Source organism: Tachysurus fulvidraco, chromosome 8 (assembly GCF_022655615.1).
Source record: "Tachysurus fulvidraco isolate hzauxx_2018 chromosome 8, HZAU_PFXX_2.0, whole genome shotgun sequence".
Lineage (NCBI taxonomy): Eukaryota > Metazoa > Chordata > Actinopteri > Siluriformes > Bagridae > Tachysurus > Tachysurus fulvidraco.
The window spans coordinates 6,907,981-6,935,691 of NC_062525.1; the positions used below are offsets into that span (position 1 = coordinate 6,907,981).

At 36.3% G+C, this 27,711-nt stretch overlaps 1 protein-coding gene across 1 annotated transcript; it reads right to left on the reverse strand.

Annotated features, from left to right (window-relative positions):
- Window positions 1-27,258, reverse strand: LOC113634055 (alpha-actinin-2). Its single transcript, XM_027132763.2, has 21 exons — window positions 26,988-27,258; window positions 23,572-23,686; window positions 22,489-22,608; window positions 22,014-22,100; window positions 21,171-21,258; window positions 18,421-18,499; window positions 17,455-17,536; window positions 15,261-15,346; window positions 14,995-15,087; window positions 12,374-12,604; window positions 11,182-11,329; window positions 10,882-11,032; window positions 7,336-7,444; window positions 6,009-6,149; window positions 5,278-5,460; window positions 3,681-3,815; window positions 3,413-3,592; window positions 2,784-2,930; window positions 1,514-1,579; window positions 626-784; window positions 1-497 (listed from the first exon to the last, which is right to left on the reverse strand). Exons 1-21 carry the CDS (start codon window positions 27,120-27,122, stop codon window positions 339-341), a joined length of 2,694 nt encoding a protein of 897 aa, XP_026988564.2. The 5' UTR covers window positions 27,123-27,258; the 3' UTR covers window positions 1-338.
- Window positions 27,259-27,711: the final 453 nt, after the last annotated feature.

A 27,711-nucleotide genomic window follows, 5' to 3' on the forward strand; every position in this document is an offset into this window, starting at 1 on the left:
TAAGCTATTATTATTTATTGTTTCAAAAAAATGTTTTTCTAAATGTAGGCAAATATTTTAGATACAAATTTTTACTGATGATACATCACTACTTTATTCTTGGTAGCTACATAGCAACTAGGTAAATAGTGAACCAGCTAGTTAGCACACTAGTCTACACATTTATTAATGGAACCAGCTAGTTAGAATCCAGCTAGTCTACACATGGATTGAAGGATACACACTGTGTTGTAGTTGATAACCCTAGGAAAAGTTGCCAAAGGACGGAGTGCTAGAAACAGTAGTGTAACACATGGCAATCAAAAAGAAAAAAAAGGTGTGTGTGTTTGTGTGTGTGTTTAAAGGTCACTCTCTCCATAGAGGGCAGAAGAGAAAGCTTGGTAATCTAGGGCTCCTGGCACTCCATCAGGCCCGGTGTATAGAGGCATCCTGGAAATGCAGTAGTCAGCCTGTTCAGGAGGCAGCTCACGCCTTAGCTCCTCAATCATTATATATGGCTGCGACACAACAAATAGAAGCAAGGATAGAGATTTTAGACAAAAACTAGGGTACACGTTTTGTAGGAATGAAGTGAAGTTTCATCATATTCAATCTTTGTAAATGTGTAACAGAATGATACACACACCTTATCACCAGCGAGGATCCTGAAGGAAGCAGCGACTTGTTCATTAGAGTCAGTCTCAGTGGTCTCTCGGGTCATGAAGTCCACAAACGACTGGAACGTCACCGTCCCTTTACCATTCGGATCGACCACTGACATGATCCGAGCAAATTCCGCCTCACCCTGCATGAACACGCATGTAATCATGACAAAGGTTGTACATATGTCATAGTTCAGGTACATTGCAATGCTGAGAAAATGTGAGAAACTGTTTGTCTGATCAAGAGCACATGTCAGGAGAGGTTTGTGTAGATGAACAGGTCTATAGCACAAGGGAGTGAGATATAATCTGTAAAAGACCTCCATGAGGATTAACCCAGAGATTATCCTGGAGAACCCAGGGGCATATTAATTAACCTCAAATCATCTTTAGGATCTAAAAACCCATCATTTAAAAGTGGAAGTGCCTAAAACAAAACCACAAGCCTTGGGCACTACTGTTTTGTGCTCTTGTCTCATTGCACACATTATGCATAAGCGTTTCTCCTTTCAGTGAACAAAATACTACAAATCATCTAATTGTCATTTTGCTAATTACTGTAAATTCTTTGGTCGTTGTAAACTTGAACAAGTAATCTTGTACAAAAATGACAAAAGTACAAGAAGAACACTATTGCTAGTGATATACGAGTTATATGTGAAGATATTTTTGTAACTTTCTTCTTAATTCTTTCCAAGTTATAAGTTCAAATTATAATGATTCTAATTAAAATAACAGTAGATGTGTGAAACCTGAAGACACAAAACAATGTTCTCTAAATTTCAGCCATTTTGTGAAGTAAAATATTCATAGGGCATTAGATCGTGCTATATTGAGATATTGATGTATTTTGTGAAAAAATTTTTTTTTACCAGATCATAACCCATGGAGATGAGACATGCTCGGAATTCATCAGTGTCCATTCCTCCTTTCTTCTTCTGCAGGATTGGGTGAGAGACAGAATACACAATGAGAAATAATGAAAATTTGGAAAGATAAGAGGACTATTAATTAACACCCACAGGGGCATCCATATTTGAACAGTAAGAGGAATGTATGTTATTGAAAAAAGGAGTGTGATCATATTCAGAATGTAAAAAAGAACATGTTTTTCAGCAATGACATTTTATCTCAAAATGCTGAATTAAAAATGTCAGTCAGATTATTGTGATGAAAGAAGACAGAAATGGGTAACAAATTAAAGGAAAAACAGCCACTTTCTTATGCCCTATGTGGGGTTGATGCCGCACATCTGGGTCTCTTCCCACATGTCTGTGCCCCCATCTGTACTCCATAAGGACTCACTGACTGATTGGATGTGGATGTAAAAGGATGTAAATTACATGCTGTAGCTTTCGCAGTCATCAGATAGCAACCCAAGAGAACATTTATAGGAGTTTTTGTAGTGATTTGTTAGACAGGGCTCTCCATTACATTTATCAAAATACCAATATCAAAGTATAAATAATAAAATATCATTGGAAATATTTTGGAAGAATTGTGTCATTATAGTTCCAGAGATTGTGTAATCCTCACTAAGGCACAATGAAGCTGTTCTGCTTGTGCTGGCACAATGACTTACTAACACACTTGATGTTCCTTTAATTGGTCATCTGTCTGTAAAATATGTGCATGAAGTAAGTAGTGTTAGGTGAATATCCTCTAGTGTTTCCTTTTTGGTTCAGACAAGCTGTTAAATCAGTGGAACAAACTAACTCATGAATACTCTGTGACCACACACACACACACACACACACACACACACACACACACACACACACACACACACACACACACACACACACACACACAAACACACACAGTTCAAACACATGGAATAGTAAAATATAAAATATGAAAACAATAAGAACAATCTATATAAACTCTAAAGAAAATACGTTTCAATCAAATATCATGTAGATACAAACAGTAAAAACAAATATGCTGGGCATTGAACATGTTTTGAATTATTAAGCTCATTTACACTTTCCTTTATTTATCTGTGAGTTAATTTGTCACTTGTCAATCAGGTTAGTATAGTGAGTTTAAATGACTCTTATAACTAGACATTCAGATTCTGTAAGATCCTGGCAGCGTGTGTGTGTGATGTGTGTGTGTGTTTGTGTCTAAAGGAGATGTTACCCTGTCAAAGTGGCTGAAGGATGAGCGAAACTCGGTGAGCTGCTGCTGACTGATGCCCTTGGCATCACGGATCATGATCTGAGTCTCGATCTCATTGATGGTGCGAGCCACAGTGGTCAGGAGGTGCTCCCATCCAACACGGATATGCTGAGCAAAACAGCAACATAGTAAATCTTGACATAGTGTAGAGAAGTGACAAATTCATCCTGTGACAGAGGCTGTGACAAATTCATCCTTATAAGCTGCAATTACATGTGACATAAATTTGATCACTCTTTTTTTATACAAATTTAGGGTTAAGGTCCTTGCTCAAGGGCCCAGCAGTGGAAGCTAGGGGGAACTGGGGGTTTATTAGACACGCCAATGTATGTGTTATACATTCTACAATATATATTATTTAAAAAATCAATCAATCAATCAATCAATCAATCAATCAATCATTCTTTCTTTCTTTCTTTCTTTCTTTCTTTCTTTCTTTCTTTCTTTCTTTCTTTCTTTCTTTCTTTCTTTCTTCTTCACCAGCCAACTCAAAGGACAAAGGTAAATTGTATGTTTTAAAATGATCTTAATTATAACAGTATAATACGCTTCTAATATGCATGTGTGAACTATAGTATAAAGTGAGGCACCTCCATGGTGTATTTGGTGTGTTTGTTGTCGAATATGAGTGACTCCTGGATAAACTGGTGATCTCCCTCCAGCTTGTCGATGTTGGGCTTGTAGCTGATGATCATACCCTCATACTGCTTCAGCTGATTCATCTGATCCTCTAAAGTGGCGCCTGTATCCACAGAGCAGCGTGCAACCTCCTGAAAACACACACACATTCTTTATATCCACTGCATAACTGAACAAAACAAGCACACTGCATAGGCAAGAAAGCCATTTCATTTGTACCTCCATGCGCGCTTGAATCCAGGGTCCGATTGCGTTGGCCTGGGCAGCAAACTGCCTTCTGAGGCGCTCGTTCGCCTGCTGCCTGGATATCTCGTCCCGTAATGCAGCATCCCTTTGAGGGACCAGTCTCTTCACCTACACAAAGACACTGGCATGTATTAATGACATGTAGGTGATTTCTGTTGATTTGGACTCACTGAAGTGAAATAATAATTGCCCTACCCCTAACCTTACCTTACAAAAAGGTGATCTTTTTATTTTAGAGATCTCTCAGTTACATTTTTTCCAAGAGCTTTTAGATTATTTGTGTCTTGATTCATTGTCTATAACAGCAGGTCTGGTAGAGAAGACGTTATGTTACATTGTTAGTTGAGTGCCAGCTGGCTGCTATTCAAATCACAGTACTGTATGTATTAACAGCTGCTATAATAAAAGTCATAGCAGGACATTATGTTGTACATCATTAAATATAACTAAACAAGTTAAGTTAAGACATTGGACCATCCAAATACAAAACCTGATCATTTTCTGGTTACACTGAGAACTTTATTTAAATTCTACAATCATTTAAGTTCTCATTATTGAGATATTGCATTGATGAAAATCTTAGACGGACAGACACGCAGTTGGACAGACAGACAGAGTCGAATAGACAGTCAGTCACAGAGAGACAGACAAACAGACAGTCAGACAGACAGACAAACAGTCAGAGAGACAGAAAGACAAACAGTAAGACAGATAGACAGCCAGACAGTCAGACAGAAAGACTGACAGACAGACAAACTCAATGGCAAAACCATTTTCTAAAAAGGTTTTCTAGAATATATTATGCTATTCTTGAACAAGTAAAAATTCACAATTGGTAGTGAAAAATGACAGCACGGGAAAGTAATTACTCATTTTTGGGTGACTCATAAAGCGAAATGATTTCTCTTCCACTCACCTATTCTCTTTACAGCTGAACACTCATAATCTACACATAATCTACACAGAACAGGTTCAACCTGACTCTATGTCCTGTGGCTTTGTTAAAAAAAAAAAAAAAATTATTATTAGAAGCTGCTCATTGAGACATGTGACAAAGTCATGTATCATGTAGAGGCTGACTGGTAATGTAGTCAAGGCCTGATTTGGTCATAACCATGAATGAATATAAATCAGTAATCCGTAGATGCACTATTGTCAGAAGGGCTGTTACAGAAAATTAATCAACACCATCTGAACAATCAGGATTCAATGGGAATACAACAAGCTGTGGTATAAATAAATATACTACCTATTATCTGTTTTCAGAGTTGCTCTAATGTCCTTGCAGTAGAAGTGCTGATGCTTGTTAGATGAGTAATATGGAAAAACTTGGGTGGACATTATAATTACAGCACGATTAGATCTTTTAACAAGCTGGATGAGTTGGAGAAGCAAAACAACCTCATTTTCACTTCAAAAACATTTTGCTGGCAAAAAGTCATTTCCGATCATTATACCATTATATCATTATGAATTTCTAGGAAGTCTTGGAACAATGACGTAAGAACAACTGTGAAAATGCATATGATCAGGATACCAAGGATTTAACAAACAGTACACAGACACACACCGTGTCCCATTTGAAGCTGATCTCAGCTGGGGTGAGTTGGCAGTAGATGTTGGTGAGGTTGGGAGAGATGTTGTAAGCCTGCGTGATTTTCTGCACCTCACTGTAGATGTTCAGGATGGCCTGTCTTTCCACATCTGCCTCAGGCAGCGTCGTTTTGAACTGGTCATGGGCAGAAATCAAGGTCTGCACACACACACACACACACACACACACACACACACACACACACACACACACACACACACACACACACACACACACACACACACACACAATGCAGCATTCAGCTGTAATATTCTACATACTTTACCCACAATAAATGTATGAATCGTGCCCTAAAAGACTATGCATTCTTCTTCTTCTTCTTCTTCTTCTTCTTCTTCTTCTTCTTCTTCTTTTTTTGCTTTCTTGTTTCATGAACTCATCCACACTATGCAGAATTGTGTGTAGAATCACAAACATGAATTAAATAAATTAAAATGTCACAATGTATCAGGAAGGCTACTTGTTCACTTTACACCATGTTGCTTATAGATCAGCAGAAGTCAGTGAGAATGTAAATTCTGTGTAATTCACTTGTGAAATAGAGCATGTGCACTGCAGGCAACTAAAACACATTAAACACATTAAATAATAATACAAAAAGAGGTATTCCAACCCCTATTGTTCAACAGTCTGGTTTTACCAGCATTTTATTTACCGTTATATTCTTTCACATTCCTGATCATTACCTCAGTCTCCTCTGTGCTGTGCACTATGAACATATCTTGTAGGTCCTCCATGGCTCCCTCCATCCAGTTATTAAACGGAACAGCTCTTTTACCAAACTCCAGGAAGAGCTGATCGATTGTCTCCAGCAATTTCTCTGTCCTCTTACAAACACACACACACACACACACACACAAACACACACACACACACACACACACACACACACACACACACACACACACACACACACACACACACACACACACACACACACACACACAAACACACACACACGCACACAAACACACACACACACACACACACACACACACACACACACACACACACACACACACACACACACACACACACACACACAGTTACAGTGTTAAAGCAGATTGATGAGACTGTATCCATCTCAACCTTGAATGTCCGTCTTACGCACGGTTGCAAATTTCACAATAAATTATACTGTTAGCTTTATATCAGCATCATTTCCCTGAATGCCATTTCATAATGTCTTGTGTGTATTTACATGACTTTTAAACTATCCATTCCAAGGAATATAACATATATATAGCAACACATCTTGAGCTTTCTGTATGTCTGTGTGCGTTTTACATGTTTGTTCAAATCCACTTTAACATATTTGTCACAAAATTGTAAAAAATGTAAAAAAAAAAAAAAAAAAGTTCAAAGTTAAAAGATTTTATGATATTGCATTACATATTCCTCATACAAACTTAAGATATCACCATAATAATAATATATTTATATTTAATAATAATAATAATAATAATAATAATAATAATAATAATAATAATAATAATAATAATAATTATAAATTTAATACTATATAATAATAGCAATAATAAAATAAAATATATTATATAGAACAGAATATATATTGTAACAGAACTTGACAATGGAGTGGACTACATGAAACATGCTGTAAACTCCTTCAGAGTGGTCAAGCAATATATTGTGCATTGAGCAATGGTTTTGATGTTTTTCTTTTGAAAATGTATAATTGGGAATATTGTGTAAGTAATGGGTAATAATAATAATAATAATAATAATAATAATAATAATTATTATTATTATTATTATTATTATTGTTGTTGTTATTATTTTAATTGTGTTAATAATAATACAATTATATTATTGTTATTATTATTATTATTATTATTATTATTATTATTATTATTATTATTATTATTATTAATAATAATAATAATAATAATAATAATAATAATAATAATACTAATAATAATAATAATAATAATAATAATTAATCAATCAATCAATCAATCAATCAATTAATTAGTTTGTATTTATTTTTTATACCTCCAGGGTTTCTCTCCTTTTCTGAGTCAAAGTTCCTAGCTGGTCCCACTGATCACAGATCTGCTGACAACGCTCGTTAATGGCTGTTGCCGCATGGTAATCCAGTTCACTGCACATGTACAGATAGAGGGGGAGAAAGAGAGAGAGAGAGAAAAAATATACAGTGGTTCAGCCTGTTTTTAAATACCATTACCTGCGACAAGCTTTAGATTATTTTATTTTAAGGGCAGATAATTTTGCTTCTTTCAACAAATTAATAAAAATTAAGTAAAAAAGGACAGATAAAGATATATAGAAATATAAAGCAATGTAATCATGTAATCACAGATGTACAGTCCACAAATACACAAATCCAAATTCAGCAACTTCACTCTCTTATGTGTGAGAATTCTGTTAAATTGAATGTACTTTGCCATAATGTGTATTTGTCAGTGTTTAAGAACTGACTCTTGATTTTCAGGGTTATTGATATGTGTATAATTATCTGCGTGTGTGTGTGTTTGTGTGTGTGTGTGTTTGTGTGTGTGTGTGTGCGCGCGTGTGTGTTCGTGTGTGTGTTTTACAATGTAGAACACAGTGACAGAGTTAATGTTACACGGATCACCCCATGGCCAAAGTCCAGAAACACGTTTTTCATAAATGTTTGTGTTAGTGAGATCATAAGGTGATAATACAGAGAGAAAGAGAGAGAAAGAAGAACAAGTACATCAGTGACTGCTATTGGGTCACACGTGATTATATTTATTGTCATTATCTACATTTTAACAATATTGGAAGATTCAAGTAATATAACTAAATAAATAAAACCAAAGAAATGTCTTTTTTAAATGATCTATAAAATGTAATGAAACAAATCTAATTTCATGTGAGGAAAAAGTAAGGACACTACCACATTTAATTGTACCTGTATAAAATGTATAATAATGTGTGTGTGTGTATATATATATATATATATATATATATATATATATATATATATATATATATATATATATATATATATACATATATATATATATATATATATATATATATATATATATATATATATATATACACAGTACCAGCTATTAGAACATATTGTGTCCTAACTTTTTCCTTAGTTGAAATACTCATTTTGTTGATTTCTTTTGTTTAATGCCTTCTTTTGTTGTTTACAAGCAATACATCACTCCCCCCCTCTTACACTTTCTTCTCAGATAGTCAGCTGCTGTGCGCTCAATTCACAGTTTAACACAGAGCCTACGTTGTTTGTGGTTTTCTGTACATTTCCTGTATCTGTGAACACGTGTCAGTCATAGTGAACACGTTCTTTTACTTCTCTTTTGCTTTTGTGTTTCACTTACTCATCTTAACATTTATATTTTACATGAATTAACATATGCACAGCATTAGTTTTGAGTAATACAGTATCTCGCACAGTTAAGTACTAATCCTATTTCATCACCTTGTGAATAATTTATATATATATATATATATATATATATATATATATATATATATATATATATATATATATATATATATATATATAAAATAATAATAAATAATTTTTTAATAATACATTTTGTATATAATGATAAATATAAAGTAAAAACCCTGCTGCTACAGCTGTTATTGCACATACACACACACGCACACACACATACACACACTCTCACCTTTTAAACTGACCCCTGAAGCGCTCTGTGATTTAATGCAGGTGTGTAAGAACAAACTGACCCTGACCCAGAACACACACACACACACTCATGTCCCAGGACCCAGACAGAAACCAATAATAACGATTAATTCAAGCATTAGAATACAGTAAGCACAAAAGAAAGAGAGTGAGACGGAGAGAGAGAGAGAGAGAGAGAGAGAGAGAGAGAGAGAGAGAGAGAGAGAGAGAGAGAGAGAGAGAGAGAGAGAGAGAGAGAGAGAGAGAGAGAGAGAGAGAGGCTAAAAGCATTTATACAGAAGGACGCCAGCAGGTGTTTTGTCCACACTATAGGTCACATTTAGAACAGAGACAAAAGGAAGCTCACACACTCTGCCAAAGCAAGAGCTTTAAATACACCACATGCTGCATACAGCACTAAGCATCAAAACACTGGCACGTGATATTAAACATTTTCTCGTTTCATATTTCTGAATCATGATCAGATTGTTTGGAGCATACAAAGATATAAATCAGCACTGTGTCTTAGTGGATGTTTTAATTTGGCTCTTCTGTCTTAAAACTAAGTTTAAACAACTGGTAACCTGAAACATTAGTGTTTTCCTTTGTTATTAGTTTTGTTGCTTTAAAAATAAAACCACTGTCTGTCTTCTATCCCTGCATTTTGGTCTGGATTTTTGTTTCCATCCTTGACAGAAGGACTAACACCTAAGGATCTCTTGAAGCAGACTATTCTGTACTATTTAAGTCTGGTCTTTTAGGACTTTTTATCTGTTTCTGCTGACATCGCTCCAAATCCGTTACTGTTGGGGGACATCACTTTGCTTCTATGTCTGCAGAGGTTATAACCAGCCTGAACTGCTTCTCCTGTTTTGTCGGCATTGACATTGACATTGACATTGCCCTGCTTCTGTTCATCATTCTGCTTCAGCACTCAGGAGAGGATGCTCTCACACACCCTCTGCCCTTCAGGACGTTGCTCTGCCTCGGCTTGGCTGGGGACATCGGGGTCAACTCTTGGGCCTCGATGTAACCCTTGCTCCCCCCTTGGACCTCGCTGCACTCCTAACTCCTCCCTGTTTCTCGCCAGGATCATCGCCCTCTCTGACTTTCGGGCATGGTACCATGTTGGCGAGAAGAAAGCTGTGAACTGGTGGGTGGGGTGTAGGGGTTTCCTGTCATAGTGGCTTGAACAATTCCCTGCTTGGAGGTATAACAGGAGAGTGTTTGTCTTGTGCTATTACTTTTTTTTCATGTGGTTGCCCATTCCTGCCTAAGCATACCAGATCCTTATGTAACACTAATTACCTCCCCTATTTACACCTGTTGTCTTGCGTGTGTTTTTTGCCCAGTCTTTGGTGTTGTACATCATTTGTTACCTGGTGTTCTCTGTTTTATGTTTTTTGGGTTGTGAGTTTTTCTAACTTGTTCTGTATTTTAGTTGCTAAGTTTTTCCCCGAGTGTATTCCTGTGTTTGTTGGTTTTGTTTTTTTGTTAATAAAACCCCTGTCTGTCTTCTATCCCTGCATTTAGATTTGGATTTTGTTCCCACAGAGGAACCTGTTTCTGGCAGCATGTTTCACCTGGAAATAAAATTCTTGTGATCTCGTAATCTATAAGTTGCTGGCATAGAATAGTGATAACGGTAAGACTATTACAGATTTCCTAAGCATGTGGTTGTGGGATTTGATCTCAGGACCTTCTGTCAACAACATACCTTACGATAATAGACTCAGTTTGGACTCCATATTTACCTCTAAAGCAAAATAGCCCTTTATTTTGTATATACACACCTGAAGTTTAATGATCACCTGCTCCAAAATGGCACAGTGGATTACTGATCTTTATTGCTACAAAGAGGAGAAAGAAATAGGAAGTGATCATACTTGAGTTCCTGTGCAATGGCGGCAATCTGCTCCACCCGGTCTTGATGTGCGGCAAGGTCGCTCTCGAATGCCTCATGCCTCCTGAGAAGCGCCCGCACCTCTGTCAGAGACGCCTTCTCATAGTCCTTCTGAATCAGGATCTCATCCTTACCTGCATTAAACAGACACACATGCACACACTTTGTATGCATTTTAGTATTTGTCATGTCTTTAGAAACAAACAGTATTGTTTTTAATCATATATAAATCAGGTTTTCTCTTGTCTCTCTTGTTTATGTGTGCAATGATGCGCCCTCAGACCTTTAGCCCAGCTCTCGTGGGTGAGCGCCTTCTGCTGGAATTTCTCAGCCATGTGGTCAAGACGCTCCAGACGTCTAAGTTCACTCAGTAACCAGTCTTCATAGCCTTTTTCTGCCTGCTCCAGACCCTGCCATGCACTTGTAATGTCCTACAGAGAACCAGAAGACTTGTTAACTTGACAATCACCTTCACATGAGACTTGTTAGCTTGATAAACACCTTCACATGAGACTTGTTAGCTTGATAATCCCCTTCACATACGACTTGTTAGCTTGATAATCCCCTTCACATACGACTTGTTAGCTTGATAATCCCCTTCACATACGACTTGTTAGCTTGATAATCCCCTTCACATACGACTTGTTAGCTTGATAATCCCCTTCACATACGACTTGTTAGCTTGATAATCCCCTCCACAGATGACTTGTCTTATATACAGTGCATTCAGAAAGTATTCAGGCTTTTTTAAATTTGTTTATTTTGTAATGTTGCAGCCTTATGCTAAAGTTATAGACACTCATAGATTGTGCTGAGGTCTTGGCATTTCTGGAATACATCTCATCATGGATGGCAGATCATCAGCTGAAAATGAATCCCAGCAATTGCTGTCCATCCAAGGTGATTTATCCCCATGTCAGGATCTTGTGAGCTCCCTGGACACAACTCGATGATCTCACCTTCTGTCACTGCATGCAACCTTGAGGTAACCGTGGACAATGAACTGTCCTTTTCCTCTCACGCTGTTAATCTGACAGGCTCATGCTGATTTCTCTTTAAGATCATCAAAAGGATTCATCCATTTATATCCACACATGTCACTTAGGTGCTTGTTCAGTCTGTGTGTGTATACACATGTATATCTATTAACATTTTATATCTTAATATTTCATGCCTCATTTACACATTTCTTGACACTACATAGTGTTTATATATATAAAAAAAAGGGCTAAAGGCTAAAACTGTATGATCTGACAGCAAACATCGTACATATAATAAATAAAGACATAAGATATAATAAATTATAAATATAATAAAATCAATCCTATCATAAGAAAAACTTTAGCTATTTTCCCAATATCTAATCCACCTTTTTTGCGGGTATAAAAAAAATAAACAATATTATTCTATCAGTGCCATTTCTAATAATTACATAAATCTAAATAATTAAATAAATCTTAATTAAATAATCTCACCGACACCATTTTCCCTTCAGAGGGCATGTAGGCAGGCCTGTTGCTGATGCGCAGTTTGGTCTGCAGCGTGTTAAAGTTGATCTCCAGCTGGCATTTCTCTTGCACTTTTGGTGGCTTGTGGATGCGACGGTAGCCACGGAAATCTTCAAGTTTCTTCTTCATGGCTGCCATTGAGCTCTCGGGAGACCGGTTTTCCAGCCACGGGATGGTGCGATGGATCCATCCTAACAGCTAAGAAGGAGATTAATTAACAAATTAAAATTAATTAAAACAATAATTATTATTAATTATTATAACAAATAAATTAATTAAAAGTAGCCTAGTCAATCTAGATACAAGTACAATGACATTTAAATTCTAATTTATTTGTATAGCGCTTTTAACAATTGACATTTGGCCCTGTAAAGGTAACTATCTTTGTTGGATTATCACCTGTTTGGGCTATTATGTCAGTTTAGCCCTGTGACTGTACTTTTTGTTGGAATGCTCTCTCTTCTCTGCCTATATTAAAACCGATTTCATTTGGAGTTGTATGTGTTCTGCATCTTTGGGTCCATCCCCCTGCACCCTGACAATAACAGATGAAGCCTGGAAAAAACTTTGGGTTTCCGCTTTAAATTGAAAAACTTTTGTGTTTCCCCTTAAAGTGAAATATTAGATCTTAGTAAAGATAAATGTTATTTACAAAACATCTTAACCATTAAAAGAGCTCATATGGTCAAAAAGGGTTAGGAGTAAAGAGGAGGAATTTTAAGAGGCTTAAGAGGACGAAAAGTGAAGAGGGAGAAGAAATGTGTTGCATTATTAAATATTTAATAATGATATTGAGTTAATAAGATGCTACAGATTAGATTGTGTATGGATTATTTTTTTGACCAATCATATTACAGATAACATCTCAGTCACGGCACAGAAATGCCACATAAATAAAGAGATTTTTTTTTCTCTAATCTTCAACTGTTCGGCTGTGAATCTCATTACAGTCTCAGATTCCTGTTTTTAGCTGATAGGCGAGGAACCCTGCAACTACTGCATTGTTTGCTTTTTTCTTTTGTATTTATACACTGTACTGTATATATTTGTACCATTTTCTAATTTATATTTGCACATTTTGTCTTTGCTGCTGTATCTATTTTATCTTATCTTATCTTATCTTATCTTAATGTGTACTGTTGTAGTTCCTCCTTCACAAGGTTCAATGTTCTGTGTATACTGAGATGCTTTTCTGTTCACTACATTTGTAAAGAGTGATTACTTGAGTTTCTTTATCCTTCCTGATATCTCAAACAGTCTGGTCATTTCCTCTGCTTACTCTCATCAACAAGGCATTTCCACCCACAGAACTGTGACACTCTAGACACTGTTGTATGTGAAAATCTCAAAAGATCAGCAGTTTCTGAACCATGCAATCTGGCACTAAAATCCATGCCACAGAGATCACAATTTTGATGTTTGTTGTAAAATTATTCTGAAGCTCTTGACCTGTATCTGTATGACATTCTGCCTTGTTCTGCTGCTACATGATTGTCTGATTTCATCGTATGGTCTGAACCATAATTTTTTCACTGTGCACTTGACAATAAACCTCTTAAATCTTGAATGAGATAACTACATGAATGAGCAGGTGTACAGGTGTTAGTATTAAAGTGTACAGCAAGGGTAAATTTTCTACATATGTATGACTTTGATGTTTACATGTATTATACGATATATAAAAAATTAATATAATCCAATATGGTCTAAAAATCAATCGAAAAATTCAAGGTCTAGAGCAGGGGTCGGCAACCCGCGGCTCCGGAGCAGTAAGTGGCCCTTTCATCCCTCTGCTGCGGCTCCCTGTAGATTTGGAAAATAAATATTTAATTTAAATTTATTTTATTTTAGTTAATATGTGTCATAACTGCCGACTTGTGAAATCCGACACACACAAGCAGACGCATTTTTAGTTCGCTGCAGCCGGCAAGTTAACATTTTGACGTCATGAATACAAAGAGGACTCGATTAGACATTGAACATTTTATTTGAAAGTAACCTTCAACCCAGCGTGTTTTTTGTTAAGGTTAGTTCAAACTGTTCAAAATATTTTTGTTTGCCTGCAGAAATAAAATTTCTTTTTACTCGGTAGCAGTTCATTGGTTTCATAAATGCAACACACTACAGTTTTTTCTATACTTTCCATAAAGGTAAAAAACAATATATGCAGTGTTATCTTCATTTTAGATGTCAAATGGGTTTTGTGGCTCCCTGTTTTTTTTTTTCGGTGAGAAACGGGTCCAAATGGCTCTTTGAGTTATTAAGGCTGCCGACGTTCTAGAGCAAGGATTTTATAAAACAGATAGTTTAAGTTGGAAAACAAAACAAATCCTTTAGATGTCGGACGTACAATTTAATTGAATGGTTATTCTTATGGATATTCCTACTCTTCTCATGCTAAATGTGAATCTGCTTGTATGAGTGGATATTATGAAAAGAACAGATTTAGAACTGTGACTAAATTTTGGAATGAATCTACTATATGATGGCTGAAAGACAGCTAATCAAAAATAGCTTTTGAATGGTTACAGGAAATCAGACAACTGCTGGAGAATCAGTCTCAGATAACAATCGAATGTGTGTCTCACCTCACTGGCCAGTTTTTCATAGTCTTCCATGAACTTCTCGTTCTCCTGGTTGACCCCAAGAACTTTACAAATCCTGTTAGCAGCGGTCTCCGCCTTTCAAAAGACAACACACACATAGACACATGGTATATTTAAACATTTAGCTTAGGCAAACTGTTTACAAGGCAACATGACATAGCCTGTAATTTAGAAGTGATGGAAAAGGTCAATGTGGTATTAAGCCTGTGTGAATGAAGTGCGTATGACATCTAGTCGAAAAGCCATACCTGCTCGGCTCCAGCAAAAGCATGGTAGAAGCAGGACACGTAGGTCATGATGGCTCTCTCATCAGGTTTGGGGGTGTTTATGATGTCTGATGTGGTGAAAGGAAATAAAAAATAAAAGAGGCGAATGCAAAAGGGAATAATTAAAACCAAATTACATGCAATAGTATTAAAAAATATGACACAGGCTTAGGATGAGATAAGAATGTGTGATCTAGCATTACATTTGTCCTTTAATCTGTCAACTATCTGTACCTACTGTATAAAGATGAGTTCACAATCAGTGAAGTTGGAAAATGCTTCAGTTTTCTACATATTTATCTCCATATCTCACCTTTATATTCTTAATAAGCTTCAACACTTTGAAATGTTATACATCTATATGATTATATTAACTGACATAAAAACAAGAAGACAAACCTACACAATTCTTATTTTCTGGGGTGAAACTATATTACCAGCTATTTCTGTCTTTTTTTTTTTCATTTACATTTAACATCCATCATTATTGAGGCTGGTAAAAAACCTTTTGCAGCAACCTTGTCTATTTGCATAAGCACCTCTGTCTACTGAAAGCTTAACCATTATTGACTCACTAACAACACCACTTACGTATGTCTCTTTACTACAAGAGCCAATTACTACCTACATTGTAATTTGACATTTAAAAGACAAGCAGGATTTTCAAAAAAATGTGGAAAATGCTCTTAGGACACTCATGATCAATTATGGTGATAATGATGCAGAATTAAGTGGGATAAGAAGGAGTCAGTTAAAGTGAGATAAAGTGAGAAAACTGTTCAGACAAAATGATTCTGATATTCTACTGCAGACCCACGGGAGCAAAGCAGTAATCAGTTCCATTTTTCTATACAAGTGATGAAAAAGGAATTATAAATCTTCTTGCAAATCTATAAACAATTAAAAAATTGTAAAATGCCACTACTCTATCTGCTCTTATAATAAACTTAATTTCCCAGAATTTACACTGATTACATTCCTATAAACATTCCTGATGTTTATTGGATTATTTTTCTGGGTTGGCTTCTATTTGTTGATTGCTTTGAATCTCACCTTCTTATTTTGTTTTGTTATTTTGAAGAGTGCTAATCAGTCAAAAAAAATCAGGTGTATGTAAAGCAGGTCCTAAAGGATGGTGATGACACATATCTCTAGTTTACCTCGTCAGTAAGTCCATTAGTTTCCCAATAGATCGATATAAATGTCATTTGACCTGATTCTGTCCCTTACATACAGTACACTATGACCTAACCGACTCTATTCGTCTCCACTTTTATGGACACTTTTTCCACATTTTTTCATGTGTTTCCATACAAGAAAACATAGTATATAAAAATATATAATTCATAGAGTCACAGTTCCAAACGGGTGGCATTAGAAGACTAACACAAGAACTGAGAACAGTAATAGACCATTAGCCATCTACCAGAATGGTTTAAAAGGTTCTCTGGACAACCTTTAACACTCGCTTCAAGGTGACAGCTACCATTATCTTTCATTGTCTTCATGCTTTCATTATCTCAGATCATAAACTCAGGAAGCCTTCTAGGAGAGTGAATACCAGGAAAGTGGCAGGCCTGGAAAACATCTCAGGACAGGACTCTAAAGCTTGTGCTGTCCAGCTAGCACCAGTGTTCATGGACATATTTAACCTAACCTCAGCATAGTCAGTAATTCCCAACTGCTGGACCAAGGCCAGGAAGATAATAAAATACCTTAGACATCTAAATAATAGACTCTTCAATCTGGAAAGTGCTTTTTATTCCTGAAGGCCAGCACGGAGAGAAAAAGGAGGAACCTGTGCCCACAAACCATCCGGGCTATCTCAACCACGAGAATACATATGACTACTAATACATAAACATACAAATAAAGACCTTGGATTTCTTTCTCCTTGTTGGACACCTACACCCAACATTCTTGTCCATATACATGGCATATCCTGTATTTATAATTACTTATTACTGTCACTGCAACTTTCGCTGCTATCTCTTCTTGATTTTCTGCACAACCTGTTGAATATATGTGGTATTATGGTACATATTTTATACCACATACAACTAGCTTAATATTTTTTATATTTTACTTGATATTTTTCTTTTTTCTTTTACTTCATTTTTAGTGCAGTAAATTTTTTGTTTGTTTTTGTCTGAAATCATACGCTCATGCAACATACCTTCTGGATCCAGCATTTTGGGGATGTCAAGGTGTTTCTCTGCAACTTCCAGTGCCAGGTTCAGGTTGCCTAGATGATCATCCTGCATGTACATGAATAGCTGATACACTTAAATGTGTAAAGAACGATTACAGCTGCCACACTGACTACTGATATTTCTAGGCCAGCGTTAGAAGGACCATTTAGTGCACAATGCTCATTACTGTGTTGAGAATAAAATGGGCAAAAAAATGCAATTGAATATCATGCAATTGATATCAAATAAGAGTGGTACGCAAAGTGGAGTCCAATAATGTAATACATAGCCAGGGTTATTTTTGTTAATCTTACAGAAATCAATCCATATAGTTACTTTGTCAAGCTCTTCCAGTAAAATGAGACAATGAGTGTTCACTTAAATTCATTACATTTAATCCATAACTGCTACTGTACAAATGAGCTTTTTAGCAAACAGAGCATATCAGAGGAACAGATTAGGTTGGCTATTTTGTGGACAAGGTCAGAGAGACTAGATTGAGATGGTTTGGACATGTACAGAGGAAGTATATGGTTATATTGGTAGAAGGACGTTGGAGATGGAGCTGCCAGGTAGGAGGTCAAGAGGAGGGGTAAAGAGAAGACATATGGATGTGTTAAATGAGGACATGAAGGTAATTGGTGCGGAGTGTGCTGAGGATAGAGTTAGGTTGAAACACATGATTCGCTGTGGCGCCCCCTAAAGGGAAAAGCCGAAAGTAGAAGAAAGGAGAATCACAGAATAAGAGATTACAAGCTGTATTTTTACTAAATCTAGCACAATAAAACAGCACAATCCTAATGTGATATGATGCATAAGTTCAAAACTTTTTTTAGCAGATTATGCAAAAAGCATTTGAAATGTTTCTTGGATATCGACCTGTAAAAAATTTATGGATTGTATCAGACTTGTTAGAGCTGGTAAATCTCTCAGAGCATGCAGCGCCAGACCTTGTTGAGCTTGGAGTAGTCAATCAGGTCTGGTCTGTGTCTGTGTATAAGGGCACAGAAGGCCAGGCCATCCTTCCAGCTTGACACAACAGTGATAGAAAGAGCAGAAAAACAATCACATGACATCTATTTATGTAGAATAGATGCAAAAAGTTTATACATCATAAACCCAGAGATTTTTGTAATGTAATACATATAAAATATAGATAACATCAGAAGGTTTTCCACCCTCATTGTGAAATTAAAAAATAGAAAGGTGAAAAGAAAATGAGGTGAAAATGAAAAAAAAAAAAAACCTACAATAACCTATTTGCATGTGTGCATAACAGGCTTAAGGATAAAGTAATACTTTATTAAAGCAACTTTTCGATTTTTACCACCGTTTACTTTTATTTGGTAATAGTCTATATGCATTATGAATTGACTTCACAATTTTTGCCACATATTCTTGCAAAAATTTACATCAGATTGAGTATGATTGTGTTTTTTCTGGATGTTGCCACAACCCCAGTAATTAAAGGGTATACTTATGCAAGCTGCCACTTTTGCAAAATTGCAGAAATGCAGTACCAATTAGTTTATTCCCCATAGTTTCTCTCCCCATTAAAAGTAATTGTTCAGTAAAGCATAATCCTAAAAACATTCAATCTTTTCTTTATGAATAAAGAAGTACGACTTAATCACTCACGATGATTTGAATGCAGTGAGAGAACAGCTCATCTCTGAATTAGTCTAACTGCAGGAAGTGGACCCGACATCCTGAGAATGCTGGGCTTTTTTCTATCTAAAGTAATTATTGTGAATTTATTAGTTATTAATCATTGCTAGGCCTGCAGTGTCAGTTTTCAGCAGCATTTTCTTGCTCCTCTTGCTCTTGCTCCAAGAAACCAGCAGCCAATCAGAGCGGCAATATGGATATCAGAAAGCGATACGGGGCGCAGCACCTCCGAGAAGAGCTGCATGTGACCTAATTTGAATTTCTACCTCTCTCTCATTACAGAGCGGCCACTGGACACAGAAGACAGGGCTGCCTAAACCCACTGAACCCCACCAGCCTCCTTGGACTCCCCACGTCACTGCTCCTCACCCGATAAGCACCGCACCACACTAAGCAAATGGCACCCAACTAAATATCACTCTCGTTATGCCTGCACCTGTGAGTATGTATTAGTTCTCAGTTATTATATTAGCTTTGGTTTATGTTAATTGATTTCTGTTATTTGTGTGATGTTTGCTTGCAGGAACATATTTATTTACTCCCAAATGTCACTGGATGCACAATTAATGATAATAGGCCTCTCAGGAGTCTCCTCTATACACTATTTTGTTATAATAATAAAAATGAGTCCACTATTATCAAAATGATTGTATTTATTATTGAGCTCTTAAAGTACAATGATCCAAATGGACTGTTCATGAGTTCACTGGGTTCAATTTAAAGCTAATAAACAAAAACAAACAACCCTTAAAAACAAGTAGAACTACTGTACTTTTAATGTAATAGTCATGTTATAAGATTACAGTGATCCAATATATTAAGTTCTTATACTTAATTCAAAACATATTATTTTAACTCTTATATTTGTATATTACATTGGCAAATAATTTTGCTTTTTTAAAGAAATACATTTTACAAATTATCTGCCATTAGAACAAGGCAGGGCAATTTGTTTTATCAAGTTTTGCTTTTCAAATTAGTAAAGAAATGTCTAGAAATAGTTTTTCATATACCCATATTTGGTTCTGTCACTTAATTATGTTGGCTTTGTAGAAGCCAACATTCTGTTTTCCTATTTCAGCGTAGACAAAAATTTATAAAATTTAATGCGGCCTAGAGCTTTCGAGCCACATGCACCAAATTCGGATATATTGTAGACGCTGGTCTGAAGTTTGTTGCTCTTACTTTTCTAAGCGATCAGAGTACCAGTACTTCCGGTACTGGGTCTCAAATTGGCCTTTTTCGCCATAGACTCCCATTATAAACTTTGGAGGTTTATAACTCGGCAAGCTTTTGAACTATCTACACCAAACTTGGCCAGCTCCTTTAGGGTGATACTCTGAACAAAGGTTAAAATTGGTGTACCAACTGGCCTTCCGGTTGTGCCGCAGCCCCGCCCGCAAATATGCAAAATCAAAAAACTCTTTACAACATGGACATGTGACATATCAAAACACTCAGAACACTGAGGGAACTTCCTCAGGAGTATTCGGATGACGTCACATGCTCGTGTCCACTTGCCTCCAAAAGTAACACTGACCCTTATGTCCACTCGCCTCCAAAAAGCACCGGACTTTGCGAATACTTGCATCCTCAAAGCCAACATCAAAGTTTGTCACGACGAACTTTACAAATCTAGTTTAACATGATTTGCAAAAGATTCATTAGCCTTTAAGTATCATTGGAGGTAAGGTTTAAAAGCTGTCTTTAAGTGGGAACAAAATCAAGCTTTTTAGCTCTTCAGAGCACGAGTATGTCTAGTCCCTGATCCTGGTGTAGTATATATAGGCGAATCAGCAATGATTTGCAGCTGACGGCACCATGAAGTTCACCAAATACCAGAATATTTTCAGCAGCCTAGATATTGGTTATTCTCTCAAAGAGCAGTGGCATAAATTATTACTTGTCAGGGTGCTGGCAAGTCCCATGTTTTTAGATTCACACTGTTAACAAATGGTTACTGATTTTATATATGTTTTTTGCCTGAATGTAAATCAGAAATAATACGCAATCTAGTGGCATTATTTCTCACCTGCAGTGGAAGTTTTGCACGTTGACGTTCCTGTATGGAGCCGTCTTCCTCTGGCACCACAGCAGTAGCCCCTCTTTAGCAGAGGTTTCTGGTAATAATAATTACTGATAACCAACACACCCAATAATACATGCAAAAGAAAGAATCATGCGTCTTAACTATAAATAACAAACTACAAAAAACAACACAAGTAGCACTTTTGTGAATGAACTAAAGTAAATCTGATTTTTAGCGCTCATATAAGACAAATTAGACCATAGGAAGTATATTAGACCTTGTATTGGTCTTTGTATTTTCGGGTTCACTCTAAGCCAGGAGCTCCTAAATTTAGGCCAAACTATATCAAATAAATATTAAGAATTGTTTTGAACACCCATATTATAGATTAATAATACAGCACTACTGTAACATTTTATGCCAGTAACGTGCTGCATGTGTAACATACAAGGGACAAGAAACCAAAGGAATATTCCTTGTAATATTTCAGCAGTTCAAATGGGAGGTGTTGTGCTGTTATAAGAAAATAATCCAGACCGGGGTGTTGTGATATGACCCAACATGAAGCAGTATTTGTTCCATTCACTGAACTGTCAGGATAGTAGAAGAAATACTAAAATAGTTCTTTTAAACTCATCTTCTATATTTCATATATTCATTTCAAAAAGAATAAAATGAAACAAAATAGAATATTGTGAGTTTCCCTTGTGACCCCATCCTTTGGAACCCCTGCTCTAACTTCAAGTGCATTTATTTATTTGTAAGTAATTTTTTTTTTCTTTGCATTGTCTTTGTTTTATACTGTAGGTGTATGTTTTTATGATTTGGTGCATTTTCATGCCATACCTTCCACCGAGATATCCTGAATGGCAAAGCGGAGAATAATGGTCCAGATCATTCCCAAAGTCATCTTTACATTTCCATCAACGATCTCTAAAAACATTAACATTAACATTAAAAACAACACATCATTTTATTTAACTTACTTTCTTTGACAGCACTTACCGTATTAGTTTTACTATATTGTGTTCACTTTCTATCATACTTACATGTCATAATCTGTTTTTAGACACAAGTGACAGACAGAAAGGATTTGAACCCATTAGAATAACTAAATAATTGATTTCAAGCCATCAGCTAAAAAAAAAACACATTGAACCTTAATATGAGACTGTCTTTCTGTCTGTCTATTTAGAGAGGCAACAATAATTACAGCCAAATCTGCAGAATCTTTGAGTCAACATCTATTATTAGTTTACAATACACAGTATTTAGGAATTCTGGAAAGATAAAACATTGTCTAATTGTATAAATACTGGACCTTCTGCTCCTATGGACACCAGCTTTACTCCTTTACTGGTGATGTACTCCAGGGCTTTGTTCACATTGGCTATTTTGTGAAATCGCATTTTTCCTCTGTCTGGTTTAGGCAGCCTTTCACCTAAAGACAAATACAGCAACATTTACAATCAGTTTCTGACGTTCTCTATCCAAAAAAGCAATGCTTAATTACTGTAAGACTTACTAACTTGCTGCAAATCGCACATATCGCCCCTGACTCAGTACAGTTTAAAGCACAGTTTCAGTTCAATGTCTAATGACCAGACCTGATGCCTGAAATGGTCAACTTTATTTTCTTTTCAGAAGACCTTTCTTTGTTAATAGCCTTATTGTATATAACACCCCTAAATAAACAAACAAACAAACAAACAAACAAATAAATAAATAAATACATAAATACATAAATAAATAAATTGGTTTATTTATCATTGAAATCTTGATTAATTGATTAATTAATTAATTTGTTCAAATACGGCACTGATGTTAATTGGTCATTCTGCACTATTACTGTACATTCTCTATTTAAATGGAAGTAAATGTCTTATATTGAGCAAGTTAACTGCTCTGTATTGAAAACTTAACTGCTTTGTGTATTTCATCTAAAATGGATATAATGATCTAAACTTCAATAAAGAGAAACTTGTGGGGTCTGTCAGCTCAAGTGCAGAATGTCATTAAAGCAAAAAAGGGAAGATTCTTCTAAGATTCTTTTTTCCACTAAATAATTGTTAGCAACAACATAATAATAATAATAACTGCCAGTAATTTCATCCATTCATTTAGCTATCCACGATACTTCACACTGCTTTTCCTACTGGGCCGCAGGGAACCTGGAACCTATTCCAGGAGACTCAGGACAAAAGGCAGGATAAACCCTGGACTGTCTTTATAATACAATGTTATATTGTAAAATTCACTGTCATTATTATTATTATTATTATTATTATTATTATTATTATTATTATTATTATTATTATTATTATTACACAATCTGTGTCCCTAAATTATTAACATGTAAACTTAATGAATTAAAATATAGAGTAAAAGTGTCTCGTCTCAGTACCAGAGATGACTTCAAGAAGGAGCATCAACTTGAGTCCATTACGAAAATCCTCCTCTATGTTCTCAATCTGAGTCCCAGCCTTACGCAGGTGTGAGTTGCACCATGCCGTAAAAGTCTAAGACAAAAAAAAAAAAAAACAAGAGAGAGGGAAACCACTTTCAAAAATTTTAAGAATGTAAATATATGTATGTACAATAAATATAAGACTTTTCACTCTGATTCGGATTAAAGATGGGGTGCACGATGTTTGAAAGCCAATGTTGACATTTGAAATCACCAACACAAACAAGCCCCTAACCCAAATGGGTGTCATCCCTGTTTTGATAGCTTCGCCCCACACATACATACTGTACATGTACATAACCTAGGCAACTATTATGGCGGAACCTGCTGGAGTAAACTCAATGAGTAATACTATGGTAATATGAATGTGTTTTTGTTTTACTGTGTGTTGTACCGTGATAGGTTTAGCACCGGAAGACGTTCAGCTCTCTCCAGCGCTGGAAAGCTGATCCTATATTAACACGGTTCCTACTTCTTGCCTTATCGTAAGCTTTTTTTCGTGTTTCATTTTTATGTCCATGTCAATGTTTCAATCGCTTTCTGCTAATGTCACACACGTGCACTGAACACTCTCTCTGTCGCATACCGACAAGACACGCCCCTTTCTGCTCATTGGCTACATGTTTGTTTTATTTGTCGGCCCGACTCAGTTTTCTGAAGCATTTCTCAAACGACGTGCACCCCCCACCTTTAAACACAATGGCCTGTGTGTCCTTGCTGCATCCCCTTTGCTTTCCAAACTACAGTACATTCTTTATCCTATTAGGATCCTATAGGTTTAAAAGTGATAGATAGATAGATAGATAGATAGATAGATAGATAGATAGATAGATAGATAGATAGATAGATAGATAGATAGATAGATAGATAGATAGATAGATAGATAGATAGATAGATAGAATTCATTCATCAGTTATTAATGAGCAGATATTCAGTAAAATTGTAGCAGGATTTAGTGATTATTATTTATAATAACTGATATTTTTAGATTTTTTTTAACATTAATTAATGACACACCACATGGCTTTGAGAGAAGTAATGCAGAGAAATAACGAACAGAAAGTTAGAATGCCTATTGTAAGCTCGTTATTTCAGCCCATAGCAGTGAGCTCTCTAACAACTAGTAAAATACAACCTTAGTTAAAGTAACAGAAAAGGTGTAAGTGTCAGGGATTGGAGTCGGAGGCGGATGAAAGTGCGGATGCGATTTAATTGGTTCCAAACAAAACATACACACGAGACATGAACAAGAATTTTTTATAATTTTTTTCTATAATTTCAGTTGTTTTTTTCTGGCTTTATGAAAAGAAATGTAAAAGAAACAAATTTGCCTGTTCAATGAATGAACATGTTGAATGTTGTGTTTCATAGTTTTATTACAGAAGCAATTAGTGTCATGCAAATCACTTCCAACATGCAACATGTCCTAGCTGAGACTGATGACCTTTTGCCTAGATTTCTAGCTATGTTTAAGAGATTTTGCTGAATCCTTGTCTGTCATTAAAGCTTTGTGCTCTTCCATGCTATATGCTGATAATGGACATATGAGAGAAACGAGTGAATGTGCCGATTTCAGTACAGTCTATTAAAGTTAACTGCCTGTGATTTAGTTTGGAGAGGATTACCAGAATAATAAATCTACCTTTTTTTTTTTTACATGATTCACAGAATATGCAAACGACAGTCGAATATTATAACTTACTGTAGTAAGGGAAGCATTCCTACATTTTGGTAATCATTAAAACATGCAGAATACTTTGAAATACATTACAACTCAAAACAAAGGGTGTAGGTGCAGACGGACATTTGTTCTGTTTGTGTCAGCTGTGTTGTGTGCGACTGCTGTAATAAATTAACCTCCTGCTGAAATTTGTTCCGGGCTTCCAGCCCTGGCCCTGCGTGCCACATAAGAACAGTGCTTGTCAATCAACATTTCAGATAACACCCATTGGGTTGTATTTAAATACCACTAAATGACACAAGGTCACACATTGTGCTATGTACAGAAAAAAAAAAAAAATTACACAGTATAAAGGTAAGAATACAGTCAACCCATTTTATTACCTTAAATTATAAATAGAGAGAGATTTATAGAGGGAGATATGCTCAGAATTAAATGAGTAATTTAGCATATTTAGTAATTAGCATTAGAGAGAGAATCCTGTACAAAGTACTGTACAGCTTCTATTAAACAGATTTGAGTCACCTGAATGGCTTAAGATTTGACTGAATTAACACCGTAACAGTCCACATGTTATGACAGGTCACTGCTAACGCTTTTTCTATGTTAAAGCCTAATGAGATGTTTTTGGGTTTTGTTTTGGTTTTTATGTTCAGAGTTGAGATTTTAATGTCCACAATCCAGGCAGTCCTTCAGAGTCACCTAACTTGGATGGTATAAGCAGCAAACAGGTGCTACATTTTATTAAACAAACTACACACACACACACACACACACACACACACACACACACACACACACACACACACACACACACACACACACACACACACACACACACAATGCAGCATTCAGCAACACTTTCTGTCTGCTATCAAACCTAATAATGTAAAATGCCTGTGTGTGATCATGCCTAAAGGAAGGTGACACCCTGTGAAGATGGACAGCATGCTAGCTGTTACGAATGCCCAATGCTCTGAGGTTAAAATTAGTTTCCGTTGTGTTCATTCTAATCTCCAGGACGTCCTGGATCTGCTGACAGTCTTTGCGGTGTACACATTGCCAGGATGGCTAGGTGAGAAACCTGTTAGCTACAGCACTCTATTGTTAGACAGTGTAGGACACTCACACACCACGTGCATGCTGTAAGCAGCATCCAGCATTTCACTTATATTTAAATCAGTGATTTCTGCAACGATAAAGACCACCGCTGTAAAATCCACAACCAGGCTAAGCCAAGCGTCAAGACTTGGTGAGGATCAAGGGGGTTGAGGATAAGTTTAAAATAAGCATGTTCATTTGGACCAATGTTCAGACTATGATTTTTAGCAGAAGGAATAACATCTTGTTAAACATTGTGCAGGTAAAAAGATAAAGTGGGCATTATGTCTGAGCAGTAGTGGCTCAGTGGTTAAGTTGTTGTGCTATTGATTGGAAGGTCATAAGTTCAGAAACCACAGCAGCATTGATTCACTTTTCAAATTTTTAGTAGGAGCCTACAGTAAATCCCTAGATGTATCAATACACTGTATACTGTATTAATTGTAAGTCTCAATAAAATGTAAATTGTTAATTGCAGGACCATATGCCCAAGATCATATTGTCCATAATTAAGACCCTTGAGTGGATCTCTCACACACAGACACACATACAGAGGGCAGGATTGTCGCACCTTGCGCTGTTGTTTCTCCCAGGCGGGATCGAGCAGCAGGTCGCGGTCCCACTCATCCACCTGGAGCATGTACTCCTCCTGCACGTAGCCGTTGTTGTACTGCGTCTCTGTTTGATTCATCGTCATCATCATCATTGTATTGATTCTTCTGACACAAACACGGGCCTATGAAGAAGGAAATGTTGCACTGCTACACGCTCAAACTCGTGCGTAACTCGAGTGTCTCCAGCGCCGCCGGTGCGTCTCTTGCGCGCCCCTTTTTGAACGCACTGATATCACCTTGTCACATCACATGATGAACCTTCAACGGGGTTCCAGCTGACGGTGACCGTGAAACCCGAGAGGACGAGCCGGGGTATTAGAGTTTACATTCAATCTAAGATTAAAACAAACAACAACAAAAATCTAAAATAAGCCACGTGACATCACATGGATTTGAGAAAGCCATAAAGCCCTCACAACCAGAATAGTTTCTTTTCTCAAGCCATCAGACTCCTTAATGTTCAGGGCTTATGGTGACACACACACACACACACACACACACACACACACACACACACACACACACACACACACACACACACACACACACACACACACACACACACACATTCATCTATGTCTTTGCATTCAGTATATACCAATATATACATATCAATAAATCAATAAAACTGTAATTTTATATATATATATATATATATATATATATATATATATATATATA